The sequence below is a fragment of the Nomascus leucogenys genome, chromosome 18, assembly GCF_006542625.1.
Source record: "Nomascus leucogenys isolate Asia chromosome 18, Asia_NLE_v1, whole genome shotgun sequence".
Classification (NCBI taxonomy): domain Eukaryota; kingdom Metazoa; phylum Chordata; class Mammalia; order Primates; family Hylobatidae; genus Nomascus; species Nomascus leucogenys.
In genome coordinates, this window is record NC_044398.1 from 102,485,633 (window position 1) to 102,511,926 (window position 26,294).

General features: G+C 66.3%; 2 protein-coding genes across 9 annotated transcripts in view; both read right to left on the bottom strand.

Annotated features, from left to right (window-relative positions):
- Window positions 1–1,707: 1,707 nt before the first annotated feature.
- On the bottom strand, window positions 1,708–8,120 carry PRR35 (proline rich 35). Of its 4 annotated transcripts, none has more exons than XM_030798718.1 (3): window positions 8,022–8,120; window positions 2,892–4,012; window positions 1,708–2,546 (listed from the first exon to the last, which is right to left on the bottom strand). In XM_030798718.1, the coding sequence occupies exons 2-3, from the start codon at window positions 3,971–3,973 to the stop codon at window positions 1,913–1,915; spliced, it is 1,716 nt and encodes a 571-aa protein (XP_030654578.1). In that variant the 5' UTR covers window positions 3,974–4,012; window positions 8,022–8,120; the 3' UTR covers window positions 1,708–1,912. The 4 variants fall into 4 exon arrangements, with proteins under 4 accessions (XP_030654578.1, XP_030654575.1, XP_003269157.2 ...); XM_030798715.1 differs by lacking the exon at window positions 8,022–8,120 and adding an exon at window positions 7,391–8,014; XM_003269109.2 differs by lacking the exon at window positions 8,022–8,120 and adding an exon at window positions 6,958–7,352.
- Window positions 8,121–12,975: 4,855 nt separating this feature from the next.
- The window catches only part of CAPN15 (calpain 15), a 28,841-nt gene continuing 15,522 nt past the window's right edge, over window positions 12,976–26,294 (bottom strand). For 4 of the 5 annotated variants that reach the window (XM_030798290.1, XM_030798288.1, XM_030798286.1 and 1 more), the window contains 11 exons: window positions 19,206–20,673; window positions 18,274–18,482; window positions 17,993–18,176; window positions 17,618–17,841; window positions 16,112–16,237; window positions 15,873–16,025; window positions 15,319–15,480; window positions 15,006–15,235; window positions 14,765–14,931; window positions 14,496–14,674; window positions 12,976–14,281 (listed from right to left, as the gene is read on the bottom strand). In XM_030798290.1, coding sequence (XP_030654150.1) covers window positions 14,104–14,281; window positions 14,496–14,674; window positions 14,765–14,931; window positions 15,006–15,235; window positions 15,319–15,480; window positions 15,873–16,025; window positions 16,112–16,237; window positions 17,618–17,841; window positions 17,993–18,176; window positions 18,274–18,482; window positions 19,206–20,651 — 3,258 coding nt within the window. In that variant the 5' untranslated portion in view covers window positions 20,652–20,673 and the 3' untranslated portion in view covers window positions 12,976–14,103. The remainder of the gene's footprint in view (window positions 14,282–14,495; window positions 14,675–14,764; window positions 14,932–15,005; window positions 15,236–15,318; window positions 15,481–15,872; window positions 16,026–16,111; window positions 16,238–17,617; window positions 17,842–17,992; window positions 18,177–18,273; window positions 18,483–19,205; window positions 20,674–26,294) is intronic. The other variant, XM_030798289.1, reaches the window with a different exon arrangement.

Below are 26,294 nucleotides of genomic sequence, written 5' to 3' on the forward strand. Positions count from 1 at the left end.
ACGGGTGCTGTTGCCCCCAGCAAGGCCATGCTCACCTGTCTGCCCAGTGGGGGTGAGAAACTGGGGTGCAGTGGACATATGAGGTGCAGTGGACATATGGGGTGCAGTGGACATACGGGGTGCAGTGGACATACGGGGTACAGTGGACATATGGGGTGCAGTGGGCATATGGGGTGCAGTGGACATATGAGGTGCAGTGGGCATATGAGGTGCAGTGGACATATGGGGTGCAGTGGACATATGGGGTGCAGTGGACATATGAGGTGCAGTGGACATATGGGGTGCAGTGGACATATGGGGTGCAGTCGGCATATGAGGTGCAGTGGGCATATGGGGTGCAGTGGCATATGGGGTGCAGTGGGCATATGGGGTGCAGTGGACATATGGGGTGCAGTCGGCATATGGGGTGCAGTGGGCATATGGGGTGCAGTGGACATATGGGGTGCAGTGGGCATATGGGGTGCAGTGGGCATATGAGGTGCAGTGGACATATGGGGTACAGTGGACATATGGGGTGCAGTGGGCATATGAGGTGCAGTGGACATATATGGGGTGCAGTGGACATATGGAGTGCAGTGGACATATATGGGGTGCAGTGGACATATGGGGTGCAGTGGGCATATGGGGTGCAGTCGGCATATGGGGTGCAGTGGGCATATGGGGTGCAGTGGCCATATGGAGTGCAGTGGACATATGGGGTACAGTGGACATATGGGGTGCAGTGGACATATGGGGTACAGTGGACATAGGGGGTGCAGTGGGCATATGGGGTGCAGTGGACACATGGGGTGCAGTGGACATACAGGGGGCAGGGGCTGAAGACAGGGAGTCTCTCTCAGATGCGGGACTTGGGAACAGCTCCTGGATGCCCGGAGCCCCCTGCAGCCCCTCCTGGAAGCCTCTGGGTAGAGGGGCCCAGCTGGGACCTGCCCCCACAGCACTCCGCGCCTGGCCAGGCAGCACCCCAGCTCCAGCTGCCCAGAGGCAGGGTCGGGGCTGATGCTATCTCCCTGGTAGTTAATGGGGCCGCTGCCAGCCTGCTTGGACTGGCCCCAGCCTGGCTGGACGCAGGCAGGAACTGCTTTTCCTCCTGGGGGAGGGCAATGTGGGCTCCAGAGCCCATTCCAGGGTGGGCGTGGAGGGCGTGGCCAGCTCTCCCAGGAGAGAAGTGATTTGCTGTGGGGTCCCGGGCGCCCCTCCCTGCCTGCCCATCCCCTGCCCGTGGGAGGGCCAAGCCAGGCCTTGCTGGAAGGGAGGCAGTGAGCTGTGAAGGCTGATACCTATCACGGCTGCAGGGGCTGGCAGGGGCCAGCAGAGCCCACGCTGGGTGAGCAGCCTCCAGCCACAGAGCCCCGGGGCCACCGTTTAACCGCAAGAGAGCTGATATGAGTGCTGCCTTGCTGGATTTGGAGGCTAGAGGATGCTCAGGGGTCCGTGCCCACCCATGACACACCAAGACACAGGCCGGATCACCCCAAGCAGCCCAGACCACACACCTCTCCTCGCTCAGCTCCCGTCGCCCATGTCCCGCCCCACCCCCAGACCCCAGCCCCGCAGGGAGGGCCCAGCCCACAGGAGAGGACCGAGTCTGAAGACAGAGGCCCGGCAGGACTGCTGACCACCCAGGACTCCCAGGCCAGGACACTTCCTTAGGGGGGTGTCCAGGTGGCTGCACTAGGGCCCCAAAGGAAGGAGGCGCAGACGGTGTGTGTGAACACAGTTTCTGTTTTAATGTCCACAATTGTGATCAATAAATAACTGTGACCTCCTGTGGCCCCAGGGACAAGCGTTGGCCACGGCCCGTGGGGGTCTATCCACATGCACGCGGAGGCGGGGCAGGTGAGGGGCAGGGGCTGCAGGAGAAGGGCCGGCACGCTGCAGGCAGAGACGGTCGGACCTCAGGAGGTGCAGGTCAGACCTCGGCGCCCTGGGGGCTCTGCAGGCCACAGACAGCCTCAGGGGTCTGGGAACTCCCCGTCGCAACACAGGTGCCCCGGCCACTGCCAGGAATGACAGGGTCATCTGGGGCTGGGAGGGGGAGCCCTGGGGGTGGGACGCTGGAGTCGGCCTCACACTTGGTGGTGTGGCCGGAGAAGGGTTGGGGCGCTGCAGGGCCCAGCATGCTGGGTGGCTCGGGGGTACCCCCGGTCAACATGGGACCCAGCTCGGGCTGCCCCCACGCCTCTCCAAGAGCCTGGGGCCCCTTGGCGGGCACGCGTTTCACAGAGAGGTCGAGGGGTGCGTCTGGCGGCCTCACGGCCCGCTCCAGTGCCTGGTGAATGGTGAGCAGCTCCAGGCGGATCTTGCCCAGCTGCTCCCGCAGGGGTCTTGGGGCCAGGCCCCCCGCGGGTCCCAGCTGTCCCAGGCGCTGCTCCACCCTGGCGTAGTCACCGAGGGCCCGGGTCAGGTCCTCACCCACGTGCTCCGGGCTTCCTGGCACTGGGCCCCGTGGCTGCAGGGGGAGGGGGCCCTCAGGGCCGGGGGTCTCAGGGCCGCCAGGCTCCCTGTCCTCAGGCCACAGCATCGCAGAGGAGCCGGTGGGCAGGCTGTGGGGTGGAAGCCGGTCAGGAGGCTGCACTGCCCCCACAGCGCCCCCCGGCCCCTGCCCCACTCCCCTCATGGCCTCTGCCCTGTGGCCCCAGCCTAGAGCCTGGGCTCTCCTGGAGACCCCGAGGACCCCCGCGCTGGCTCTCGGGTCTCAGTTCCCCTCTGTGGCCTGGAGCCCACTTTCCCAGTGACTGAGCTCAGGATGGACCCCCAGCCACCATGCCCAGCCGCCATGCCAGCCGCCATGCCCAGCCACCCAACCGCCATGCCCAGCCGCCCAGCCTCCATGCCCAGCCGCCCAGCCCCTCCATCCACCCCAGGAACCGGGAGCCCAAAATGCCCACCTGCTCCGGGAACAGAACCTTGTCAGGCTGGGGGATGCCTTTGGGAGCTCCAGCCTGCTTCCCAGGGACAGCCTCCTCCTGGGGTCACTCTGGGCTGCCCGCTCCAGCTCCCCCTCCTGCCCTGGGTCCCTAGGGGTGACTCGGGGCCAGGGCCCCAGCCCTGGAACCGGCACCTTCAGCAGGCCAGGAGCCAGAGTCCCAGAGGGGCTCCTGGGGGAGACAGGGGCCTTGGCAAGGGCAGCTTTGCCTGCTGGCAGCCCCAGAGTGTGCTCCAGAAGCAGTGGGTAGTACAGGCGGGGGGCCAGGGTGGGGCGCTGAGGGGGTTGCACGGCTGGGAAGGCCGCGGCCGGGGGCAGCAAGGGGCTGGCCGAGGCCAGGAAGGGCACGTGGGCTGCAGCGGCCAGCGAGGGCCCCAAGTAGGAGAAGAGGCCCGGGCTGAGAGGGTAGTTGACGCCCAGCAGAGACAGGTGGAGGCTGTGGGCCTCAGGGAACTCCCCTGGGGCAGGCGGGGGATAGCAGGGGACACTGCCCTCAGGGCCTGCTGAGGCCATGTCCCCCGCACCCACGCCCCTTGGGCCCCCTCCCATCTCCGGCTTCCACGACTCAGGCAGGAGCCCACTGGGGCCGGGAGCCTTCCGGGTGGCCCTAGCCACAGGAGGTGGTGGCCCTGGGGACCCCTCGGCCCTGGGCTTGGGGCCTCCACCACGGTGCAGGGAGCGGACATCGGCATCCACGAGGTCAGGCGCGGGGGCAGCACCTGCGGGCCGTGCTCCCTGCGGTTGCCTGCTGGGGTCTGACTCCCCGGGGCGGTCTGGGGTGGGTGCGCGGGGCCTGGGTGTGGCGGAGCCACGGCGGCACGCCCAGTCTGGGGAGTCTAGCAGCAGGGACAGGGAGTCCTTGCAGAGGCTGTACTTCATGTGGTTGTAGAGGTGCGACTTCTCCAGGCAGGTGAAGGGGCACTGGAAGCATTTGTAGTTGTAGGGTTTGCCCCAGGGCCTCGGGATGTAGTGTGGCTTCTTGGGCTTCCGAGAACGCGCCCTCGCCCCTGTGCCCACGCGGCATGAGCCCGCCTCCCGCGACATGGCAGCCTGCTATGGGGCAGCACCGGGCACCATGGCCACCTGTAGATGGGGCCACAGTCAGTGCCAAGCCTGCCTCTGACTAACTCCCCACCCCTCTCCATCCAGGGCTCCCCAAGCTCCAGGGACAGGGGACAGGAGCCTGGGTGCCCCCCTCCCCGCCACCTCTGCCCTGCAACGCGCCCCTCCCCAGCCCCATCCTTTGGCTCCTCCCCATGCACACTTCCAGGGTGGCAGCAAAGTGCAGGGCACCAAAAAAAAAAAAAAAAAAAAAGTCCAGGACAGCAAGCTGTATTTGACGCCGATCAGCAGCGCGTCATTTCTGAGTGTTAAGTGTAGCCTAGGCAATATTGGAAAGGCACACTAAAAAGGTGCTCATTGTTTATTGGAAATTCGATTTTAACTAGGCGTCCTTTATTTTATCAGTTGACCCTACACAAATCCCCACCCCCTGAGGCCAGGCCGGCTTGCTGGCCAATTTCTAGGATAATTCAGCCCACACCCATCTCCCCACGGCATGTGAGTGGCTAAAAGAATCAGCGTGGCCGGGCGCGGTGGCTCAAGCCTGTAATCCCAGCACTTTGGGAGGCCGAGGCGGGCGGATCACGAGGTCAGGAGATCGAGACCATCCTGGCTAACAGGGTGAAACCCCGTCTCTACTAAAAATACAAAAAAATTAGCCGGGCGTGTTGGCGGGCGCCTGTAGTCCCAGCTACTCGGGAGGCTGAGGCAGGAGAATGGCGTGAACCCCGGGAGGCGGAGCTTGCAGTGAGCCGAGATCGCGCCACTGCACTCCAGCCTGGGGGACAGAGCAAGACTCCGTCTCAAAAAAAAAAAAAAAAAAAAAAAAAAAAAAAAGAATCAGCGTGACCAGGGCTCACTTCGGGTAGACGTCAGCCTCCTGGTCTCATTCCCTCCAGCAACCCTGGCCCCTGCCGATCTGCCTGCCCCTGTTCAAAGCCTAGGAAAAGGCACTGAGATAAGACACCAACAGAAGGGTCTGTGTGGGATGATGCTGCGTGTGTGTGTGCGTGCCTGTGTGTGTCTGTGTGTGTGCATCTGTGCGTGTGCGTGCATGTGTGCATGTGCGTGCATGTGCGTGTGTGCACACGTGTGAGTGCGTGTGCGTGCCTGCGTGTGCATGTGTGCATGTGTGTGCATGTGTGTGTGTTCATGTGCACGCGTGTGCATTGTGTGTGCATGTTTGTGCATGCATGTGTGCATGTGTGCGTGCGTCTGTGTGCGTGTGTGTCTGCACGCAGCACCGAGCCTGCTCCAGCAGGGCGTCTGGTGGGCACTGGGGGTCTCTGAGGGGATCAGTCTCATGTGGGGCCAGGCCAGGCTGTGGGGAGTGGACGTCCCAGCATGGCCCCACGGCTCAGCCACCTGCTCAGCCCAGCTCCATCTGGGTGGCTTCGGGCAGGTCAGCGGCCGAGCCTGCAGCGGCCACACTCAGCCAAGACCCGCTCCTCCCCACGCCCCACACGGTGCTGGTATGCGCGCCACACTCCATCTGGGCCGCCACCTGGGCTGTCCACCGCCCCAGCACGCGCCTGTGTGGGGTGCACAGCACGCCTGCATACACGGGCTTCAGGCGTGTGTACACAGCCCACAGGCTCACACGGAGCCTTCACCCAGCGCCCGGAGAAGCCACCTCTGCGCCACCTAAGCTCAGAACGGAGTCTGCCACCAAGTGTGGGGCCCTGGCTGCACACACCTCACACCCCATCATGGTGGACACGGCTGCTTGTCCGTGATAACACACTCATCACCCATCCAGGTGTCGGGGGCTTTCCAAACCACTCCAACACAGCACTCAGGTGTTCACACAGGCCCTACACACCGACTCCCCAGGACACACGCAGACCTGGCTGGGGGTTGCACCCGTGGTCATGCATGGCCAGTGGGTTGAGCACGGTAGGGCTGGGGCACTGCTGTCTGCTGCCCCCAAAACACTGTGTTGGTACCGTTGGGGGGACGACCAACAGGGCTGGAGAGGTCCGCTTGTCCAAAGGCTTGGGGCCCTGCAGGGGGGTCACGGGCTGCGGGGGCAGGCAGAGGCTGACCGGCTGGTTTGTGGCTGAGACAGGGTGGCGGCCGGGAGGCAGGGGCTGGGCCAGGAAAGGGCCTGGGGCTCCCTGAGGGGCTGCAGACCCGGCCTAGACTGGGTGGTGGGTGCAGAGGCGGCCCCTTCTCCCTGCCCACCGCCCCCCACCCATGTGGATGACAAATGGGTGTGGGCGCTCCGGCGACAGAGGCGGCTGTGCCGGGCCATCGATCACCCAGCCCTGGGAGCCACACAGCTGTGCCGACTGATGCCACAACCCATCCCGCCTCCCAGCAGGGACCGGGGGCTCCTGGGTCAGGGGCTTGTCCAAGGGGCTGTCTCGGCAGCTGCTGACCCCATGGGGACCCGGAGGATACCTGGCACCCACCTGGCGTGTGTACACAGAGCAACAGACCCCCCCGGACAGCAGCCACACGCACACACAAAGGCATACGCACTCACAGGCGCGTCCCAGCCGGACCCGGCAATCGCTCCCCGGGCAGCCAGCAGCCCAGTGCCAAGCCCCGACACACGGCCCCACTCACCTTTGGGGGAGAACCGGTGGCACGGGGGGCACAGCCCCCCTCCTCCAGGGCAGGAGGGGGCACCCAGCAGCCGGGGACCCTGACCGGCCACCCGCAGATCCTGCTGCCCCCCCGCCCCCCGGGAACGCAGGGCGCCCCACACAGGCGGGTGCGGAGAGCGCGAGGTCAGGCTCCTGTCCCAGACCCCAGACCCGGCGCCTGCCCTCCCAGCCTGGCCCCCGAGGGCGGCCCTCCCTCCCCTCGCGCTGCTCCTGGACGCCGAGAAGAGGGTGTGGGGGGGACCCGGCAGCCCCTCGCGCCCTCCACACTCCTGGCCAACCGCCGCCCCCGCGCCCCGCGTCCAGCCGACCCCGCGACGCCCAACTTGCCGCCCCCGCGGCTCCCGCCGCTCCTAACTGCGCCCGGCCGGGAGCGGAGCCGCCAAGCCTGCGAGGCCGCGCGTGGGGCGCAAACTTCCCGCCCCTCCCCGCCCCGCGCCGGCCGCGACTGGGACCCCGCGGACTCGCTGGGGCTCTGGGGGTGGGATGCGGCTCCCGTGGGGGAAACTGAGGCCCGGCGCCGGGAGCCGGACCCCCCGGGTCCGCGGTCCCTCGAGTCCCTCGGTCCCGCGACTCCCGCAGCCTCCGCCGCCGCCCGCGTCCCCCCGACGCCGCTCGCACCTCCCGAAGTTGGCGGCAGAGGCGGGCGCGCGTGCGCCTGGGCTCCGGGCTCCGGGGGGCGCTGCGACCTCCGACCGCGCTCGCGGCGGGAGGGAAGGAGCAGCCCCCGGCCCGAACCCCGCGCCCCCGCCTCCCGCGCTCTCCCCGCCGCCCCCTGGCTCGCACTCACCGGCTTCGTGCGCCGGGACCGGCTCAGCTCTCGGGGCGCCCGGTGGAGCGGCAGGGAACCCGGGAGGCAGCGCCCGGAGAGCGGACTGCGGCTCAGGTGTGCAGCCGAGTCAGGGGCGCCCGGCGCCTCCCGCCCCCGTTGCCCGCAGGCTGCCGCGGGGGTGCGCAGAGGCCGCCAGGTCTCCCGGGTCCCCGCCGCGGCGTGATGGGTGTCAGCGGCGTGGGCGCGGGAGAGGGGCCGTCAGCGCTTATCCATCAGGGCTCTGGCCCCTGACAGCCGCCGGCGCACCCAAGCCGGGGCCCCGGGGGGCTGAGCCCCAGGACACGGGTGCCGGGGGCTGAGCCAGCGGAGCCGGGCTCCCTTCCTTGCGCTCCCTGGGCGAGCCCTGCCCTCCGTTCTCTTTTCCTCCAAACAGGAGGCTGCCCGGACCGGCCCCTCGCACCCCGCCCTGCCGGCTGATGGCCTCCACCTGGGGCTGGTCTCCAGGCACCCTCCCCCTTCCTGGATGCGGACCCCTCCAGCCCTCACTCCCGGCTCCCGTGGGAGGTGCCTCCGCGCTGCCCCACCAGGCCACGCACTTCCCTGCTGTTTGAAAGACCCCCTCCCCACGGGAGTCCCCTCCTGAGAGGACCTGGGGCGGTGGAGGTGAGAAGCGGGCCCAGGGCTGCTCCCAGCCCCACCTCCCCGGCTGCACCAAGTTCCAAGCAGCTCCCTGAGCTGCCAGAACGTAGAGGCCTGGAGCCCCACTGCTCAGCTGGGTCCTAGGGGAGGTTCGCCTGACCGGCCTGCTCCCTCCCAGACGCCGACACAGGCATGGCTAGGGCAGAGCCCCTGACTTCGCTCAGGGGAGACGTCCTAAACCCGACACATGTGGTGGGTGGGGGTCTCCAGCCAGAGGGGATCGTGCTACTCCCGACTGACTCTGAGGCGGCACAGGGAGCCCGACCCACATGGCTCCCCAGGACCTGGGGCTCTCTGCAGGCTCAGCCGCGGGCTCCGGGGCTGTCCCCAGCTCAGGTCAGAGTCGGGGTGCCTTGGGGAAGAAGAGACGACCCCACGGGGCTTCTGGGTGTCACCCCTCGAATGGGGCAAAGAGAGCTCAGCAGCATCTCTGTGGCCCCCGCCCGGCTGCTGGTGGAGCCCCTGGCGGAGCACACCCAGGGTCCATGAGGAGCAGCCCCTGGTTCTACGGTGGGCATGGGGCTCCGTCTCCTTCCTGCCTCCATGCCACCTTCCCTGACGCAGCCGCCCACGCCCGTCTGAGGGAAGTCCTTGGGGTGGGGCAGGCGACTGGGAGGGGTGCTGTGGACGGCAGAGCATGCCAGCCTTCTCTCTGCCCACCTGGCCTGGCCCAGCTGACCAGCTGACCGTGCAGGCAGCTCCAGGCCGGGAGACAGCTTGGGCTGCCGTCACGCCAGCAGCCCCGCGGAGAGCGGGGGCCAGGAGGCCGGCTGCTTCTGTACATAGACTCTACTCTGGACATGTTCAGCTGAGCACTGCCCCGGGAGACTAGGGTCCAAGGTCACCCTGACACCAGTAGTCCCTCACTGGCCAGCCCGAGACTGACCCCTCTGAAGGTCTGGAAGAGGCCACAGCTGACAGCACAGGAGACCAACTGGCTGGAGGCTCTGGCCATCGTCCAGGGGAAGGAAAGTAGGGAGCGGGAGGCCTGGTCTTGGGGCACCTGGATCTCAGCATGCAGGAAATAAAGCCCAGTGAAGCTCAGGGGACCAACGAGCCCCAGAGGGGCAGCAAGGCCGTGTCTAGCGCTGAGCAGGCTGAAGGAGCACCTGCACCCCTCACCACCGACGGGCCTTTGCAGAAGTTTGCATGAGAAGAGAAGAGGGGCAGCCCTGAGGGGAGCCCAGGGCACGACTTGGACGTGTTTCTGGCCTCCTGGGAGGACTCTGGCAGGGAGGATGAGGGGGCCCTGCACTTGCTGGTGGGGGTCCTGAGATTCAGCCGTGCAAGAGGTGGGGGTGAGGGGCATGTGAGGCCAGTACATTGGTGCCCAGATGACTGTTCCCATCACGAACAGCCAGGCGAGGATGGGTCTTCAGTGCTAGCACCCCCCAACCACAGGGCCCCCTGGGCACATCAGCTTGCTCACTGTGGCCATGATCCACCTGCCGGGGCCCAGCCCTGGCACACTGGGCTGACTTTGGGTTTGGAGAGGTGGCCTTTGCTTCCTGAGGCAGCGACCGGGACTCTGTTTTGGCACCTGTGCTCCCCCCCCCACCAACTTCCTGGCCCACGGCCCCCATCTGCAGAATGGGCAATGGGCTGCTCAGTCTCCGGGCACTTCTGCTCTGATGCTAGTGGGTGCCCTGATGTCTCCTTAGCCAGACCCAGTGCAGGGTGGGATGGGGACCCCCATGGCCCCTCCTTCTGCCTCCAGCCAGAAGCTCATTTTGGCCATTAACCTCTTCTGCCCGGTCTGCCCACGGCTGCCTGCTTGTCACCTCCATTAACCCTGGGACTGTGTGCTGGGGGCTCGCGGGCAGGACGGAGAGCTGGGCTCAGGGAAGGCAGCGGAGGCAGCGCTCTGCATGGCCAGTGCCCGGGGGCAGGCCTGTCTCATCCCCTCAGCATTGACACACAGCCAGCGTCGGGACAGGTGCAGGGACCGGCGCGCCTGCACCCGCACAGTGAGGGCAGTGGCAGGGCTGGAGCCAGGCTAGAGGCCCCACGCAGGTCCTGAGACCGGGGCAATCTATCCAGCGGCAGCAGGTTGGAGCCCCCACGTGGGGTCAGTACCTTGCAAGGTGTCCGGCCACAGCTGATGTCTGTCCTTTCAGTAATGGATGCCCAGGGCCTGGGGCCACCCTGAGCACTTCAAGAACCCCAGGTCTACAGAGCACAGGCCTCCTGGGGGCTTCCTCCTTGCAGCCCACTCAAGGACCCCTGGTTGAGAGGGGCAGCCCGGCCTTGGCTGAAGGGGTCATGGACACACGAGGGCCCTCGGCACCAGCCTGAGGCTGCTGGCCTTGACGGGCGGGCACACAGTAGGGGTGCCGGGGGAGAATGGAGGGGGCTGGACAACCGAGTGGGCCAGAGCACCCAACAACGACCCAAGGGTGTGGGGGGCACACGAAGAGCCTGCGGAGCTCTGGGGTCCCTGGGTACATCCACCTGAGGGAAAAGGGGCCCCGTGAGGAGGCGCCTGAATGGGGGCTCCAGAAGTCTTCCGGCTCGAACGCTCTTCATGCAGCTGTACCGGGGACAGTCTTCCCAAGCAGCCCTGACCGTCCCAGAGTCCACACCAGAGTCCCTCCCCACTCGCCGCCCGGCTCTAGAAGACCCCAGCTGGGCCCTTCCCCACGCACTGCACTCTCTCATGGACGTGCCAGGTCACTGGCCACCCTGGGCCGGGTGCAGGGCTGACCCTCTGTGTGTCCTGAGCCTCTGGGATGGATGAGGGTACGGGACGCTCTTTGGAGGGCTGAGCTGCTGTGGTGGGAGTGAGCCCCGTCCCAGGAGGCTGGGATGTAGACTGACAGAGGGGGCAGCCGGCCAGGCGGGTGGGACGGGAGGCTCAGGCTGCTCGAGCCCCCACCGGCTCCCGAGCCTGGCACTGGCCAGCAGCGCCCGGGGCCGACAGCAGCCATATGTTGGGAAGAGGAGCTGTGTGCGTCTCTCTGCGGCCCCCGGGGCCGGCCTTCCTGGGCCTGTCACAGATGATTTTCCTTGCCTGAGTGGCAGGCGGGCTGGCGGGCGGGGTGGCGGGGCCTCCAAATGGCAGGTGGGGTGGTGGGGCCCCATGTCCAGCCCCCCCGTAGCCCTCAGCACCAGGGCCGGCCACTCTGGGGGTAGATCCAGGTCCTGGGCCTTGGCCTCCCACCCCCCAAACCTCACTGAGCACCCCCGGCCTGCCATGGCCACCCCTGCCCAGGGCTACGTCGGGGTCCTGGGGGAGTCCTGGCCGTCCAGTGGGGAGCGGGTACTCCTGCCAGGACATGGGCAGGCAGCCAGGGGTCCACACTGGGCAGCCGTGCGCCCCGGGCAGGCGGGAGAGAGTCAGCCTGGAGCCCAGAGCTGTGGAAGGAGGCGAGGAGGCCACGGCTAATTTGTACACTAAGTGCTTCTGACAGGGATGCCTCCTAAGTGAGAACTCGCCACTGCCCACCCCGGGAAGGCCACCGTGGCCAGCAGCGCCAACAAGAGGGGCCAGGAGAGGGCACTGTGGGGGCACAGGGCCGGCACAGACCAGATACACCAGGGAGATGGTGCTGTTGGTGGGGGTGAGGCCCAGGAGGCGATGCAGGGGAGGGGAGAGGCCTGCACAGAGAAGGGAGGGGAGGGCTGGGCCGGGGCCAGTCAGTGACAGTGAGAAGGAGTCAGCCCCGACAGCTGCCCCCAGGGTCTGCCCCGCACCAGGGCTGTGTGTTCTGCCCAGCCAGTCCTCCCTGCTGCCTGCAGGACGCTCGAATCTTTTCCCCTTACCTGCTGCCAGCCGCCTCCTCCAGGCCCCCACAGCAGCCCCTCAAGTGGCCCCGGCCCAACACCTGGCAGGGTCTTGGCTGTAGGAGCCTGAGTCCTCTGCAGACGCCCCCCCCTTCCCCTCACCACCTCCCTGTTGGAGCTGCTCCCGGGGACGCTTCAAGTGGTGAGGAGGCTGCTGGCTGGGCCAGTGGGGACTCTGGGCAGCTGAGGGGGTGGGCACGGACCCCTTGCCTGCTGTGGGGGACTCCTGCCCACGAGGGTCCTTCTTGTGGGCCTCTGTCCTGGGCCACCCCAGGGCTGGGGCGGCAGAAGCCAGAGAGGTGGGTGGCGGTGGGGGTGGGGCCAGGGACAGAGGAGCAGGGTCTCGGGAGGAGCGGGGGCCCCAGATACCCCAGGACTAGACAGAGCCAACTCCGTGCCAGACAAGAGTGGGTGCGAGCCGGCCCCCACCCACAGGAGGAGTGTGCTGTGGCCGCACAGTCGCGGAGCAGCAGGGCAGGCGTCCGCGGGCACCGAGGTGAGATGTGTTCTGGCAGCTCCCCGCCGCCTGAGGCCCGCCCGGAGCGAACACTGCTGGTGGCTTTAATTGCTTTCACATTCAATACGCTGCCCGTGACAGCCTCTTACTCTGCGCCGGCCGCACCCCAGCCCCCAACTCCTTCCAGGGAGACAGCAGAGCCTCTGACCGGGTGCTTTGTTCAGTGGCACCTGTGTGGGGGCAGAGGCCACCCTGCGACGAGGCTGGGAGGGGACAGGAAACTTTTCTCCCTACGCGCCCCCTCACTCCATCTGCTCCTGCCGGGTGACTGATGGGTTCAGACAGAGCCCCCAGTGCGGATGCCTTGCTGGAAGAAGCTGCATGCGCTGCTGTCCCGTCTGCCCAGTCCTTCCTGGCCCTGGGGCTGCGGCCACAGGGTCTGACCCCTGCCCCCGCCCAGTCACTCCGTCCTTCCTGGCTGCGTCACTTGGCAGGGCTGGCTGCCCCTTACAAGCTTGTGAGTCACCCCACCACGGCCATCTCCAGGGGTCCCCACCCATCCGCCTGCCCGGGATGCCTGGGCAGGGCCTATCCCTCAGACCTGCAACCTCTCCGCCCTTCCACAGGGCCCTGGACGGGGCAACGGCAGGAGGAGGAGGCACGATTACAAAACAAAACGCTTTTATTTGGTCCATTGGAGCCTGAGTCGGAAGCCACTGTGGAGAATCCTATCGTAAAGGAACGGGGCTGACAGTTGATAAAATAGTCTCTGTGTCACAAGAGCTGGCCGTATTTACAGGGTTAAAAATATTCACAGCTCAGAGTACGGGGAGGCCAAAGGGGAGTGGGAATGTTTCTCCAGGTGAAAAGGCCCCAGAAGCCCCTGCCGGGGCTGGGGGGAGTGGGGGCAGGGCTGGCCCACTGCCGGGGGTGAGGGGCCAGGAGGGCCGGGTGGGGACGCAGGAAGCTGGGCTCAAACGTCCACACGCTCCTGGGCTTCTGTGGGGAGGTGGGAGCGGCTGAGCCCTGCCGATGCCCACGATGGTCTGGGGTCCCTCTCTGGCAGGGCCGGGCTGAGGGACAGGGTTGGCTGAGGAGCCTGCTGGTCCCAGGGTGCCCGGCAGCAGTCAGCGGTGCTGAGAACTGATGCCCACCCACAGCGGGCCTGGCGCCCGCCTGCACCCAGTCATGGCTTCGATCCTGGCGGGCACTCCAGGAGTTGCATAGTGTCGCTGGGGGGCTGGCCAAGAGCCCCCTCCTTCTGAGACAGGCACCGCCCCGGGACTCGCCGCTCCACACCAGGGCTCCAGGGACCCCGCTTGCCCTGTGGGGGACAGGGACCCGGGCTCTGGGGGAAAACTGACCTTATGCCCCGTGAGGGGTGGTCCCTGATCCCACCCCGGGGTCTTGGCCTCTGACACCCAGATTTGGTTTTGTGGACAGAGCTCTGGGCTGCCTCCCCCACAGGAGACCCTGAGCCCACAGGGAGGGGCAGCCTGGCCTCGGCCCCTGTCGGGTGTTGGGGCTGGCAGGTGAGCGGGGCTGGTTCACAGCCCGCCTGGTTCGAGGTATTCTGCGTGGCGGCCAGGAGGCCTGGCCAGGCGGACTGTGGGGCTCAGGGAGGGGAGGGAGGGGGACGGGGGGCCCATGGGAAGCTGAGCCCTGGGCTGGCAGCTCCCTGGGAAGGGTCCTGAGATTCTGGTTCAAGCGTTCTCTGTCGGGGTCTCCCTCATAAAGTGCGTGTGGGGGTTGGGGGTCCGTCTGTGCGCAGCCCCTGCCCCAGGCATGGTGGTCACAGCGGCCGGGGCCCATGTAGACCAGCGACCTCTGGTGTGAGTGGGGGGCTGTGGGTCCCCTTGGAGGCTGTCCAGTCGCTGAGGAAGGCCTGGGCTGCCTTGCGATGTGCCAGGCGGTGGGTGATAGAGAAGCCGGCGTTGCCCTCCAGCTGGGACAAGATCACCAGGACCTGCCTGGGGGAGGGGACCGGTGAGGACCAGTGGAGGGCAGGGTGGGGAAGGGGACAGGGCTGTGCCTACCTGTGCAGGGGCAGGAGCAGGAGTGGGGTGACAAACACCCGTACAGGGGTGGGGGCAGGGGTGGGGGGGCATGGGTTGGGTGTGGGTACACCGGGGAAGGGGAGGGGCCACCTGTGCAAGGGTGGTGGGGGCAGGGGCGGGGGCGCACCTGTGCAGGGGTGGCACGCTATCCTGGGTGCGCAGGCTGCCGCGTGTGGACACCACGTTGAAGCTGTCGGTGCAGTCACACTGTACGTGCAGGTAGGCCTTGGGGTGCCGGTTCTCCACCACCACGATGAGCCCCGCCCAACCGTGCGTCAGGTAGTAGCAGGTCATGCCCTCACGGCCCTGGGCACAGGAATGGCAGTTGTGGGGCAGGACGGGGGCTGGGGCACACTCCCCCCGCCCCACGCCGCCCCCCCTCGGGACCCCCCCCACCTCGTGCCGCTCCCCGCGGCTCTCCGTCAGCAGGATGATGGCGTCGGCCAGCGTGGTCGGCTGCGCTTCCACGGGCTCCACCATGACCAGCCTCGAGCTGTACACGGCCAGCACGTGGCCCGGCGGCTCTGGGGAGGCTCTCGGGACCCCCGCCGAGGGGCTGGAGGCTACAAGGAGGGGCGTGTGAACCGCGGCCCTCCCCGTGGGCCTGGGGCATGAGCCTGGGGTAGGGGGCACGTACCCTGGGGGGTCGGGGCGTCCGGCAGGGGCGGCCCCCAGTGGTTGAAGGCGCAGCACACCACGGCGTACTCGCCAGGCTCCAGCATGACGTCGCAGCTGACGAACTTCTTGACCGCGCGCTTACTGTGCGCCAGGAGGCGGCCCAGGCTGAGGTGGCCGCCGCTGCCGAACGTGGCCCGGAACACCAGGATGCACAGGTCCAGCAGGTGGCTGTCCACGGCGTCCGAGCGCCTGCGCCAGACACCACGGGCCGGGGTCACGCGTGGTCATGGCCGCCAGCCCGGCCCGGCCCAGTGGGGCCCCCCAACACCCACCTGCTGCCCTCCTGGAATAGCGCGAACTCCAGCGAGGCCCGCTCCAGCACCGTGAGCGCCGTCACCCCCACGGGCGCACTGGCCGAGCTGGGAAAGCAGCCCTGCACCCGCGCCTCCTGCCAGTCCGAGTGCACCTTACAGATGTCCACGGAGTCGAAGTACCTGGGGGCGGCGGGAGGACGGGGCCCTGAGCCTACCACGACCCACACCTCCGTGGCTCAGCTCCTAGTGCAACCACAGGCCGGTGACCCCAGCAGGTGCCAGCTGCTCCGTCACCGTCCTCTTGCAGCCCAGCCCCTGGGGGCCCATCCCTGAGGCCTATACTAGGAAGCCCTCCAGGGCTGGCTCTTCAGGGCGCTGGACTCTGCTGACCTGGGTGGACCTGGATTCTGAGATTGGCATCTTAGAGCTGAAGCTCCAGGTCCCATTTGGGTTGGGCCATGGACAAGCCGTCTCCACCTGAGGTCAGCAGGAGGGACAGGCTTGTTCTTCGGAGAAGGACTTGGCCCTGCGAGGGCGGCGGCAGCACGCACACCCCCCCACGGCGCTGATACCTGACAAAGTCGCCGTACTCCATCCAGAAGACGCCCTCACTGCTGCCGTGCGGCATGAGCTCGCCACGCAGGTGCCCCGGCCAGTGTGGCCACTCGTCGGACCAGCTGCCGTTCCAGGAGAAACGGCCCCACGGGTTTCGGAGCCGCAGAAGCCTGCAGACCACAGGGGTGAGGATCAGAACCGCACTGCCCGCGGCTCACCGGCACGCTCTGCCCACCCTCAGCCAGGCTGGTCCTACCTGGTGCCCTGGACATCTCGAACATCCAGGATGGAGTAGGCGTGGCGGGGGCGCAGGCCCAGGCTCTCGTAGACCGAATCGTCCACCTTCATGTTGCCCCCGCCACAGGAGGCGCCCATGAGGAACCTGTGTGGCAGAGCGGCCCTCACTGACAGGGACCCTCACCGACAGGGACCCTCACCTACAGGGACCCTCACCAACAGGGACCCTCACTGACCGGGACCCTCACCGACAGGGACCCTCACTGACCGGGACCCTCACCGACAGGGACCCTCACCTACAGGGACCCTCACTGACAGGGACCCTCACCTACAGGGACCCTCACCGACAGGGACCCTCACCTACAGGGACCCTCACCGACAGGGACCCTCACTGACAGGGACCCTCACCTACAGGGACCCTCACCGACAGGGACCCTCACCTACAGGGACCCTCACCGACCGGGGGCCTCACCTACAGGGACCCTCACCGACAGGGACCCTCACCGACCGGGGGCCTCACCTACAGGGACCCTCACCTACAGGGACCCTCCCCCCCACCACAGGGACCCTCACCGACGGGCCTCACCTACAGGGACCCTCACCTACAGGGACCCTCACCGACAGGGACCCTCACCTACCGGGACCCTCACCTACAGGGACCCTCACCTACAGGAGGCCTCACCTACAGGGACCCTCACCTACAGGGACCCTCACCTACAGGAGGCCTCACCTACAGGGACCCTCACCTACAGGGACCCTCACCTACAGGGGGCCTCACCTACAGGGGGCCTTACTGACTGGGGGTCTCACTAACCAGGGGCATGGCTGAGCGGTGCCCTCGCTGGCCATGACCTTGCCACCAGGGCAGGCAGGGGCAGCAGAGAAGGGCCCACTCCTGCCTGTAGGGACCACGTGAAGTGTTCAGGAGGGTCTGGACCAGCCCCCTTCACCATGCCTGAAGTGCACAGGGCCTGAGTCAGGGGTGGCAGGTCTGGGTCCACTGGAGGCCTTGTGGGGCTGGCTCTGGGCTCTGTGGCTCCCGGGCGGGCGGGCAGCAGCACTGCCCAGGGTCAGCTGAGAGGAGGGTTCTGGGAGCTTCAAGGTGCTCGCACCGGGCCACTCCCACCAGGCCCCCGGGGGTCGAGGCACAGACCCACTGACCAGGGTGTGGCCAAACTCAACACGCCCCTCACACCTGTCCCAAGGCGGGTGACGGCATCAGGCTCGCCCCACGGCCTGGGTTAAACTCAACACGCCCCTCACACCTGCTTTGGGGGGTGACGACATCGGGCCCACCCCATGGCCTGGCCAGGATGTGGCCTTCCTGGCATGAGAATGCCAGCTCCAGCTCCACCCAGGGAGGGGGAGGTGATTGGGGCTGTGGCCTGGCCATGCGGGGTCAGCCCACGCCAGGGGCAACTCGTGGACGCAGAACCGGGTCAGGGGCCACCAGCCCCACGTCTCCCACCGCTCCGCCTCGCCTCTCCTCCCAACGCGGCTGACCACGCAGTGCCCCCCCTCTTACCCAGCCTCCTTAGAACTCAGCATTTTGGCCCAGATGAGGTCAGTGTCAACGGGCTCCTCGCGGGGGTTAGTGGAGCTGACCTGCAGCGCCAGGCTCTCACAGGGGGCGCCGGTGAGCGTGGCCAGGCCTTCGATGGCGCGGCCCGCCTGGAGCGCGAAGTAGGAGCCGTGCAGCTTGGCCAGCGCCTTCTCGATGAGGGCCACCCACAGCTGCTTCCGCTGCGCCTGCAGAGGGCCGGGTCAGAGGCCACCCCCGCCCGCCCCCCACACTACCCGCCCTGTGAGAAGAGAAAGCAGCCGGCCTTGTTTTCAGGGTCGGGGGGCCGGGGTCAGAGGCTGCCCCTGCCGCCCGTACGCACCCCGCACGCCGCCCCACCTGTGAGAAGAGGAGGCAGCCGGCCTCGTCGCAGGGCAGCATGTCATCCACCAGCACCGTGGTCCACGTGCCGTCCTTGCACAGCCGCACCTGGTAGGCGCCCTCTGCACACAGGCTGCGCGTGACCATCACCCGCTCCACCAGGTCCGGCCGCTCCGCCAGCACCGCCAGGGCGCTCAGGAACCTGCGCAGAGCCTCGGGGTGACCTCGGGGCAGCCTCGGGGGGACCGCAGACAGTCACCTGCCCACCCACCCCTCCCTGGCCTTGGAGAGGGCCTCACCAGCAGTTCCCCAGCAGCCCCTGCAGGATGTCTGAGGGCCGCAGTGTGTGGAAGACGGACCACGTGGCCCTGTGGTCCCTGAAGACGGAGCAGTTGATCTCCTGGGGCCGCAGCCACTGCCTCACGCGCTGCTGCACGCTGTCGCCTGCGGGGAAGCCGACAGACTCGGGCCCCGGAGGGAAGCTGTCATCCACAAACCTCACGTTGTTCTGCAGAGACCACAGCCACGTGCTCAGGCTGGGCAGGGCGGCCTCGCTCCACCTGGCAGGGACAAGACCCCACCCAGGAGAGCGCCCAAAAGCACTGCCTGAGCCCCGAAGGGACAGGTGAAGCGCAGACAGCCACAGACCTGGCACTCGGCCCTGTGTGGAGGGAGCCCTCAGCCCTAGTGGAGAGGCCACTGGCTGGCGACAGGTGAGGAGCAGGGGACGTGTGGGCCCAGGGGGACAGCGCAGCCCCCAGTGGGAGGCCGCGGGGATGGGGGTGGCAGCATGGCTCTGGCCCTGGCCTGCTGGGGAGGGTGCAGGCCGCTCTCCAGTTGACCTGTGGGTAATGCCACCCTGGACTCAAGAGGGCGGAGCACGGGCACATCCTGACCTCGCACTTCAGCGGGGTCTCCACGCTGCCCCGGGAAGCCCTCGCCTCCTGCGGCACATCAGACGGGGCTCTGGGGCCCTCCTGGCCATGGAGGAGGGCTGAGGGGGGTGAAGGTCGTGCGTCTCGGTCACCAGCAAGGACCAAGGGTCAGGAGGCCAAGCTGGACCCCAGGGCCGTCGGGAGCTTGGAGCCTCGGGGCCGAGGGTGCTGCCCTTCCCAACACGTCTCAGGCCTTGCGGGCTCCTCCCCAGCCCATGGCCAGAGCCCAAAGCCTAGGAAGGGGAGGGCAGGAGCAGGAGGTTCAGGAGCAGGAAGAGGGCGAAGGGGCGCCTCACCTCCCGGCAGAAGGCCACGATGTTCTCCCAGAGCGCCTTGGCCTCGCCCTCGTCCGTCTGCCGCCGCTGCTCCACGTGCATGCTCTCCCTGCGCCTCAGGGGCGCGGCCCCCCGCCGCTGGGCCACCAGGAGCTGAGGCGTGTGGCAGGCGGCGCAGTGCTTGGCCCGCGGTGCGTTGAGCAGGGTACAGGCAGGGCAGGCCCACTGGCCCGGGCGCTCGGGCAGGACGCGGGCGGCCTTCTGGGCCGAGGACACCCGTCCGCAGCTTCTGCCGCAGGGGCCGGGCTTGTCGGCCCCACAGTCGGGGCAGTGCGTGGGGGGCTCGCCGTGCTCCTGGAAGCCGTGCAGTTTGGAGCAGCCGCAGGCCGAGCACCTGGGGGCCGCTGTGGGGTTTCTGAGCGTGCACTTGGCACACGACCAGGTGGTGAAGTCGGGGCTAGACGGGCTGGCGGGCGTGTAACGCACGGTGTCTCCGGCCAGGTCGATGATGTCACTGCCCGAGGTGGAGCTGCCGGCCTCTACCCGGCTGGAGCCACCCTCCGTGGCCTCTTCCTCCAGCACACTCAGCCGCTTGCCAGACAGCAGCTCTGCTAGGCGGGAGGCCCCAGCCCAGCCCGAGCCCTGGGGGGATCCCCTGCAGCCGGCAGAGGGTGACGGCTGGGCAGCCTCAGGCACCGGCGGCTGCAGTTGGGGGGGAACCTCGCGTCGGGAACGCGGCACGGGGTTGTTCTGCAGGGTGGACGAGAAGGGGCTGAAGGGCGGGACCCTGGGCGGCTCTGACTCGGCAGCTGGGCCCTGGCTGGTGGCTGGGGGGTTGGCCTCGGCACCTTCCCCAGGGAGGCCAGGTGGAGGCGCAGCAGGCACGACGTGGAAGCCGGCCGGGGCCACCACTTCCGGGACCACCAGGGCCTCAGGAGGGATCCGTGGCAGCGAGAGCCTGCGTGGGCCGCCGCAGACCGAGCAGGAGCTGGCCACGGGCGTGTTGTGCAGCGTGCAACGCGGACAGGCCCAGCCCCCTCTGGGCTCCGTCGCCCCCTCCTCCTCCTCCTGCTCCTCCTCCTCCTCGTCCTTGTCCTCGCGTTGCCCCCTGGCGGGCTCCGTGGGCACCAGCCCCGCAGTCCTCACTGGACCTGCTTCCTCCTGACAGCTGCCCTTGGGCTCCCCCAGGATGGCGGGTGGCTTGGGGAGGACCCCGTTGAAGACTGGCAGGAAGGCAGCCCCAGGTGCAGGCTCCGGGGTGAAGCCGCACACCTCGCAGGCCTCCTTGCCCAGGAAGTTGCGGAAGGTGCAGCGGGCGCAGGGCCATTTCTGCTCCTCCACGCTGAGCCGCAGGATGTGGTTGAGGTCGGGCTTGTGCCGGGGGGCCTCACAGATGGAGCACTGGCGCTGGCCGGCCGGGTTCAGGAAGGTGCAGCGCGCACAGGACCACTGTCCGACTGTGGCCATAGACCCGGGCGAGTGGGTGTGGCTGCAAGGGAAGGTGCCCATCAGTGCCACCCTGTGAGGTCCTGAGCGGCTGGACCCCACCCTCCTCTCGGCCTGGGGAAGGCACCCGTCTGTGGCTGCAGAGCTACAGGGCCGAGAGCCTAGGGCTGAGCATTCGAGGCAGGCGGCGGTGGGGGCTGCCTCCGCCCAGAATGGATCCATGGCTCAGGGCCCCTCTTGCCCGTTGGAGGCCTGGCAGACCCCTTGAGCCACACAGGATCCTACAGAGAGGGCTAAGCACCCCAAAGCCGGGCTGCTGTTCCAGGGCCCTGCTTTCTCTGTCACCAGGCCTGTGGACGGCAGATGGCAGGGCGTCCTGGGCGTGGAAGAAGAGGCGCTCAGACCTATGGAAGGGCAGGTGGACGGGCCAGGGCCTGGGGAAGGCACAGGCTGATCTGTGCAAGGGGCCTCCCCACGCCACAGCACAGCCTCCGAGACAGACTGGCTGCTCTGCCTGGCAGAAAAATCAATTGTTCCTGTAAATATGGCAGGAACCTTGTGCTCCATCTAAAACCTTTTGGTTCAGGAAGAAAGAAAACTTGCCTCTTCATAAGAAGCAAAAAAAATAAAAAGTCTCTGCAAGCAACACGGTTGTTTTGTGGAGCCGAGTGAACCCGCTGATCCTGCCTTCCCTGCGCTCGGCCCCGCGTGGCGAGGGCTCTGAGCTGCCCCTGGCAGAGTGGACGGGGGTGGACTGGGCCTGGCGAGGCTCAGGGCGTCCAGCTGGAGCAGAGAGACCCAAGGCCGGGAACCTGCTCTAACAGTGGGCTTCTGTGAAAGCCCAAGCAATCTGCCTGCAGACAGCCAGGCCTCTCCCCGCCATCACCCACTGGGAGAAGGGCATGGATGCAGCCGTGGCCGGCGGGCTCCCGGCCGCACCTGCACATTCCTCGGCCTGGTTGCCGCGGCGGCACAGCCCCGGTGTCTGGCCTGGGCCCCTGTGGGTGGCAGAGTGGCCATGACCTTTGCAGCCCCCATTCCGGGAGGTGCCTGCAGAGACTCTGCACCCCCCTGACCGCAGATGCAGGCAGAGGTGGGCTGGGCCTCCTGGGACACACCCTCCCTTTGGCCCTGTAGTTGTCACTGACTAGCAAGGACAGCCTCACAAGCTCGAGAGAGGAGAAAGAGAACCCGGGTCCCCAGGACCAAAAAGTCGCCAGCGGGGTGTGTCTGCTGGGAGACATGTTTCGGAGCTGTCCTGGCAAAACCCAGGTGGGTCAGGAAGACGGTCTGCAGTTCAGGAGGGTTTCAATGAAGTCAGAACAAGGCCTAAAGTTCAAACGTGGCCCCGGGACACGGGTGAGGAGGGCGAAGGCAGGCCATGGCCCTTCTGTGGCTGGAGACTCTGAGTGGAGTGTCACCAACCCCGCAGGCTGCACTCCGCCGGCCTCCCTCGGTGGGCCGAGGTGGAAGGGGGTCAGGGGCCAGCGGCGGGAGACCTCGGCAGGCCCCCACCCTCCCTTCCCTTCTGCACTGGTTCTGGTCTCCACGACCCCCCGGCCACTCCAGGGCCACCCTCACCTCTGCAGGGCCTGGGCAGGTTCATGGGCTCAGAGACCTGAAACCCTTACAATGATTTGTTTTTGAACTTCAGAGATGAGTCTGACTCTGTTGCCCAGGATGGTGCAGTGGCTCGCGCACGGCTCACTGCGGCCTTGACCTCCTGGGGCCAGACCACCGAAGCCTGGAAGTAAACGCTTGCGTCCGGAGCCCAAAGACCCAAAGCTAGGCCTCGGCAAAGCGCTTTTGGAATTCTCAACCCAGAATGCTCCTAAACTCGCAGCCACACGTGCTCAGCAAGGAGCCCTCGGTACTGTAGGATGGGTGCCTTCGAAGGGAACAGGCTCAGAGGAGACAACGTGAGGGAGACGACGTGAGGGGAGACGACGTGAGGGGAGACGACGACGTGAGGGGGAGACGACGGCGTGAGGGGAGACGACGTGAGGGGAGACGACGTGAGGGGGAGACGACGGCGTGAGGGGAGACGACGTGAGGGGAGACGACGTGAGGGGAGACGACGGCGTGAGGGGAGACGACGTGAGGGGAGACGACGTGAGGGGAGACGACGGCGTGAGGGGAGACGACGGCGTGAGGGGAGACGACGTGAGGGGAGACGACGTGAGGGGAGACGACGGCGTGAGGGGAGACGACGGCGTGAGGGGAGACGACGTGAGGGGAGACGACGTGAGGGGAGACGACGGCGTGAGGGGAGACAATGGCGTGAGGGGAGACGACGTGAGGCGAGACGACGTGAGGGGAGACGACGTCAGGGGAGACGACGGCGTGAGGGGAGATGACGTGAGGGGAGATGACGGCGTGAGGGGAGACGACGTGAGGGGAGAGACGGCGTGAGGGGAAGACGTGAGGGGAGATGACGTGAGGGGAGATGACGTGAGGGGAGATGACGTGAGGGGAGAGACGTGAGGGGAGAGCGTGAGGGGAGACGGCGTGAGGGGAGACGATGGTGAGGGGGGACAATGGGCTGCTCCTTACTGCACAAAGGCCAAGTTGAATGGAAAATCAAGGCAAGTGCCCAGAAAAATCCAACACAAAAGACCTGTGTGCCCCAGTTATCTGGGCGTTGCCAACACTCAGCTCCAATTCAAAAGGAAGGTGATGAAGCTGCTCGCTGCATGCGAGACGGAGCCCACCCGAAGCAGCTGGGACAGCAGCACCCAGAGCGTGGAGGCCGTGGGCCTGTGACTGGCGCAGCCCCAGTCCGGGGAGGCGGCCTCTTTCTTAGGAAAAGGGAGGAGTAGGAAGCTCAAAGCCACCGGAGCCCTGAGGCCACTCCGAGAAACACAGATGCCCTGTCCGGCCGGGGCAACCCTGCAACCTGTGCCCGGGCAGCGCTCGGGGTACACTGGGGTGCCAGACTTGGTCGGCAGCTCCTCCTGCTGTGCCCAGGGTGGGGGACACCGTGGAGGGCTCTGCTCAGTGCTCTGAGGGGCAGAAGCTCCCTGGAGCTGGGCCGCACTGTCCTAGGCTGGCCACAGCCCGGCGCTGTTGGGCCTTCCCAGGTGGGGTGTGCCCTTGCCGCCTCTGTCCTAAGCCGCCGGTGCCTGGCCCGTAGATGACTGAGTTACTGATTGAGGGAGCCAGGCACACTGTCAGCTGTACGGGGACCTCGGCCCCGCGCCGGCCGCATGCTGGCTCTCCCGGGCTCCGCCAGCCTGTGCAGCACCCCTTCATCCATATGGGGGAGTGGTCATGCGGCCACAGCACCTGTTCTCCTGGGGCGTTGGGAGAATTCAGCGGCCACCAGGGCAGCGAGCCGGGCGGGCAGCTCTTCAGTCAACGCCAGGGCTGCCGCGCTGACCTTCCCCGGGCCCAGTGCCCTTTGTCGGAGCACAGCGGGGTGGCCTGTGCGTGCACGCGGTGGGGAGGGCTCCGCGTGTGGAGCCCCACCTGCCTTCCCGCAGTCTGCTCTCCCACCGCTCTCGCCCATCTCCAGCCTGGGGGTCTCCTCACCATGCACCTTGGGAGCCTGTTTGCAGCAGCAGACAGGAGCCGCCTGGAGCTCAGGCCCCACAGCAGCGGGCCGGGGCAGGAGTGGCCCCAGGGATGCCGACCCAGGGGAGGGCCCAGCGGGAGGCCAGGGTGAAAGAGAAAGAGCGATGTGGCGTCATCAGACAGCATGGCCTGACCCTGCAGGCCAGGTCCAAAGTCTAACACAAGCCCCACACACCCGGCACAGCAGACCCCACGCCTGCCCCACGGCTCCGCCTCCCTCCCCGTAGCCAGAACCACTACCGCCACCCGCAACAGTCCTAGGCCAGTCCCTGGGGATCCTGGGAGTGTGGCCCGAGGCCGCTGGGAGCTGCAGACTGGAGAGGCCCTCCTGAGGTCTGAAACTCGGCCCGGTGCTCAAAAAGCAGGGGCCGAGAGTCCTCTGCCCTCTGGAAAACCAGAAAGGGAACGACAATTCTAAATTTTTCTGTACTGTTTTAAGTTTTTTTGAGACAGCATCTAGCGTCTCACTGTGTCGCCCAAGCTGCAGTGCAGTGGCACGATCACAGCTCACTGCAGCCTGGACTCTCCCAAGCTCAGGGTTTGTATTTTCATTTTATTTTATTTTACTTTACTTTGATTTTATTTCATTTCATTTTATTTGAGACAGTCTCACTCTGCCGCCCACGCTGGAGTGCAGTGGCACAATCTTGGTTCACTGCAACCTCCACCTCCCAGGTTCAAGCGATTCTCCTGCTTTAGCTTCCCTAGTAGCTGGGATTATAGGTGCCCGCCACCACGCCCAACTAATTTTTGTTTTAGTAGAGATGGGGTTTCACCATATTGGCCAGGCTGGTCCTGAACTCCTGACCTCAGGTGATCTACCTGCCTCGGCCTCCCAAAGTGCTGGCATTACAGGTGTGAGCCACTGTGCCTGGCCAAATTTTTTTTTTTTTTAATTAACCAGCTATGGTGGTGCACGCCTGTAGTTCCAGCTACTTGGGAGGCCGAGATGGGAGGTTGTCTTGAACCCAGGAAGTAGAAGCTGCAGTGAGCTGTGATCACACCACTGTACTCCAGCCTGGGTGACAGAGTTAGACCCTGTCTCTAAATAAATAAATAAGTGAACGAATGAAAAAAAGACAGGCACGGGTGGATGAGACAGGGAGAGAGGCCCCACATGGCTGGCCACCAGGGAAACGCAGATCAAAGCCAAGGAGACACCAGCTCCCACCCCCTGGGACGGCCAGAATTCAACAGCAGGAGCTGTCGAGGGCGTGGAGACGCCAGGACCCTCCCCAATGTTGCTGGTGGGAACTAGGTGATGCAGCCACTGCGGAAGATGGCTTGGCAGTTCCTTAAGATGTTACGAAATTCACCACACACCCCAGCAATCCCCCTCCTAGGTATCTATGCAAGATAAATGAAAACAGGTCCACACAAAACCTCGTAAAGAATGTTCACAGCATTGTCCACAGAAGCCACGTGGAAGCAGTCCTAGCGTCCATGAATAGATAAAATGCGGTTCATCCTGCAAAGGAGCAGTGAATGAAACTGCCTCAGGCTGCACGTGCATGGATCTGGAGGGCACGGTGCCGAGTGAAGAGGCCAGACACGGGGCCCCACATCCTGTGGCCCCACATCCACGCACCTTCTGCACAAGGCAAACCAAGACAGGAAGCCAGTCAGTGGCCATCTGGGACTGGGGGTCCCTCTGGGCTGTGGGATGCTGCAATGCCAGACTGTGGGGCTGGGGGTCCCTCTGGGCTGTGAAATGCTGCAACGCCGGACTGTGGGGTTGAGGGTCCCTGTGGGTTGTGAAATGCTGCAACGCCGGACTGTGGGGTTGAGGGTCCCTGTGGGTTGTGAAATGCTGCAACGCCGGACTGTGGGGTTGAGGGTCCCTGTGGGCTGCGGGATGCTGTGAGGCTGGACTGTGGGGTTGAGAGTCCCTGTGGGCTGCAGGATGCTGCAACGCTGGACTGTGGGGTTGGGGGTCCCTGTGGGCTGCGGGATGCTGTGACGCTGGACTGTGGGGTTGAGGGTCCCTGTGGGCTGCAGGATGCTGCAATGCTGGACTGTGGGGTTGAGGGTCCCTGTGGGCTGCGGGATGCTGTGAGGCTGGACTGTGGGGTTGAGAGTCCCTGTGGGCTG

What these genes read in the sequence shown, in the direction of transcription:
- PRR35 (XM_030798718.1), bottom strand. Translation starts at nt 3,973, where the DNA reads ATGTCGCGGGAGGCGGGCTCATGCCGCGTGGGCACAGGGGCGAGGGCG. An exon ending in AGGTTCTGTTCCCGGAGCAG is followed by an intron (nt 2,547 to 2,891) that starts GTGGGCATTTTG and finishes TCCACCCCACAG; the next exon opens with CCTGCCCACCGGCTCCTCTG.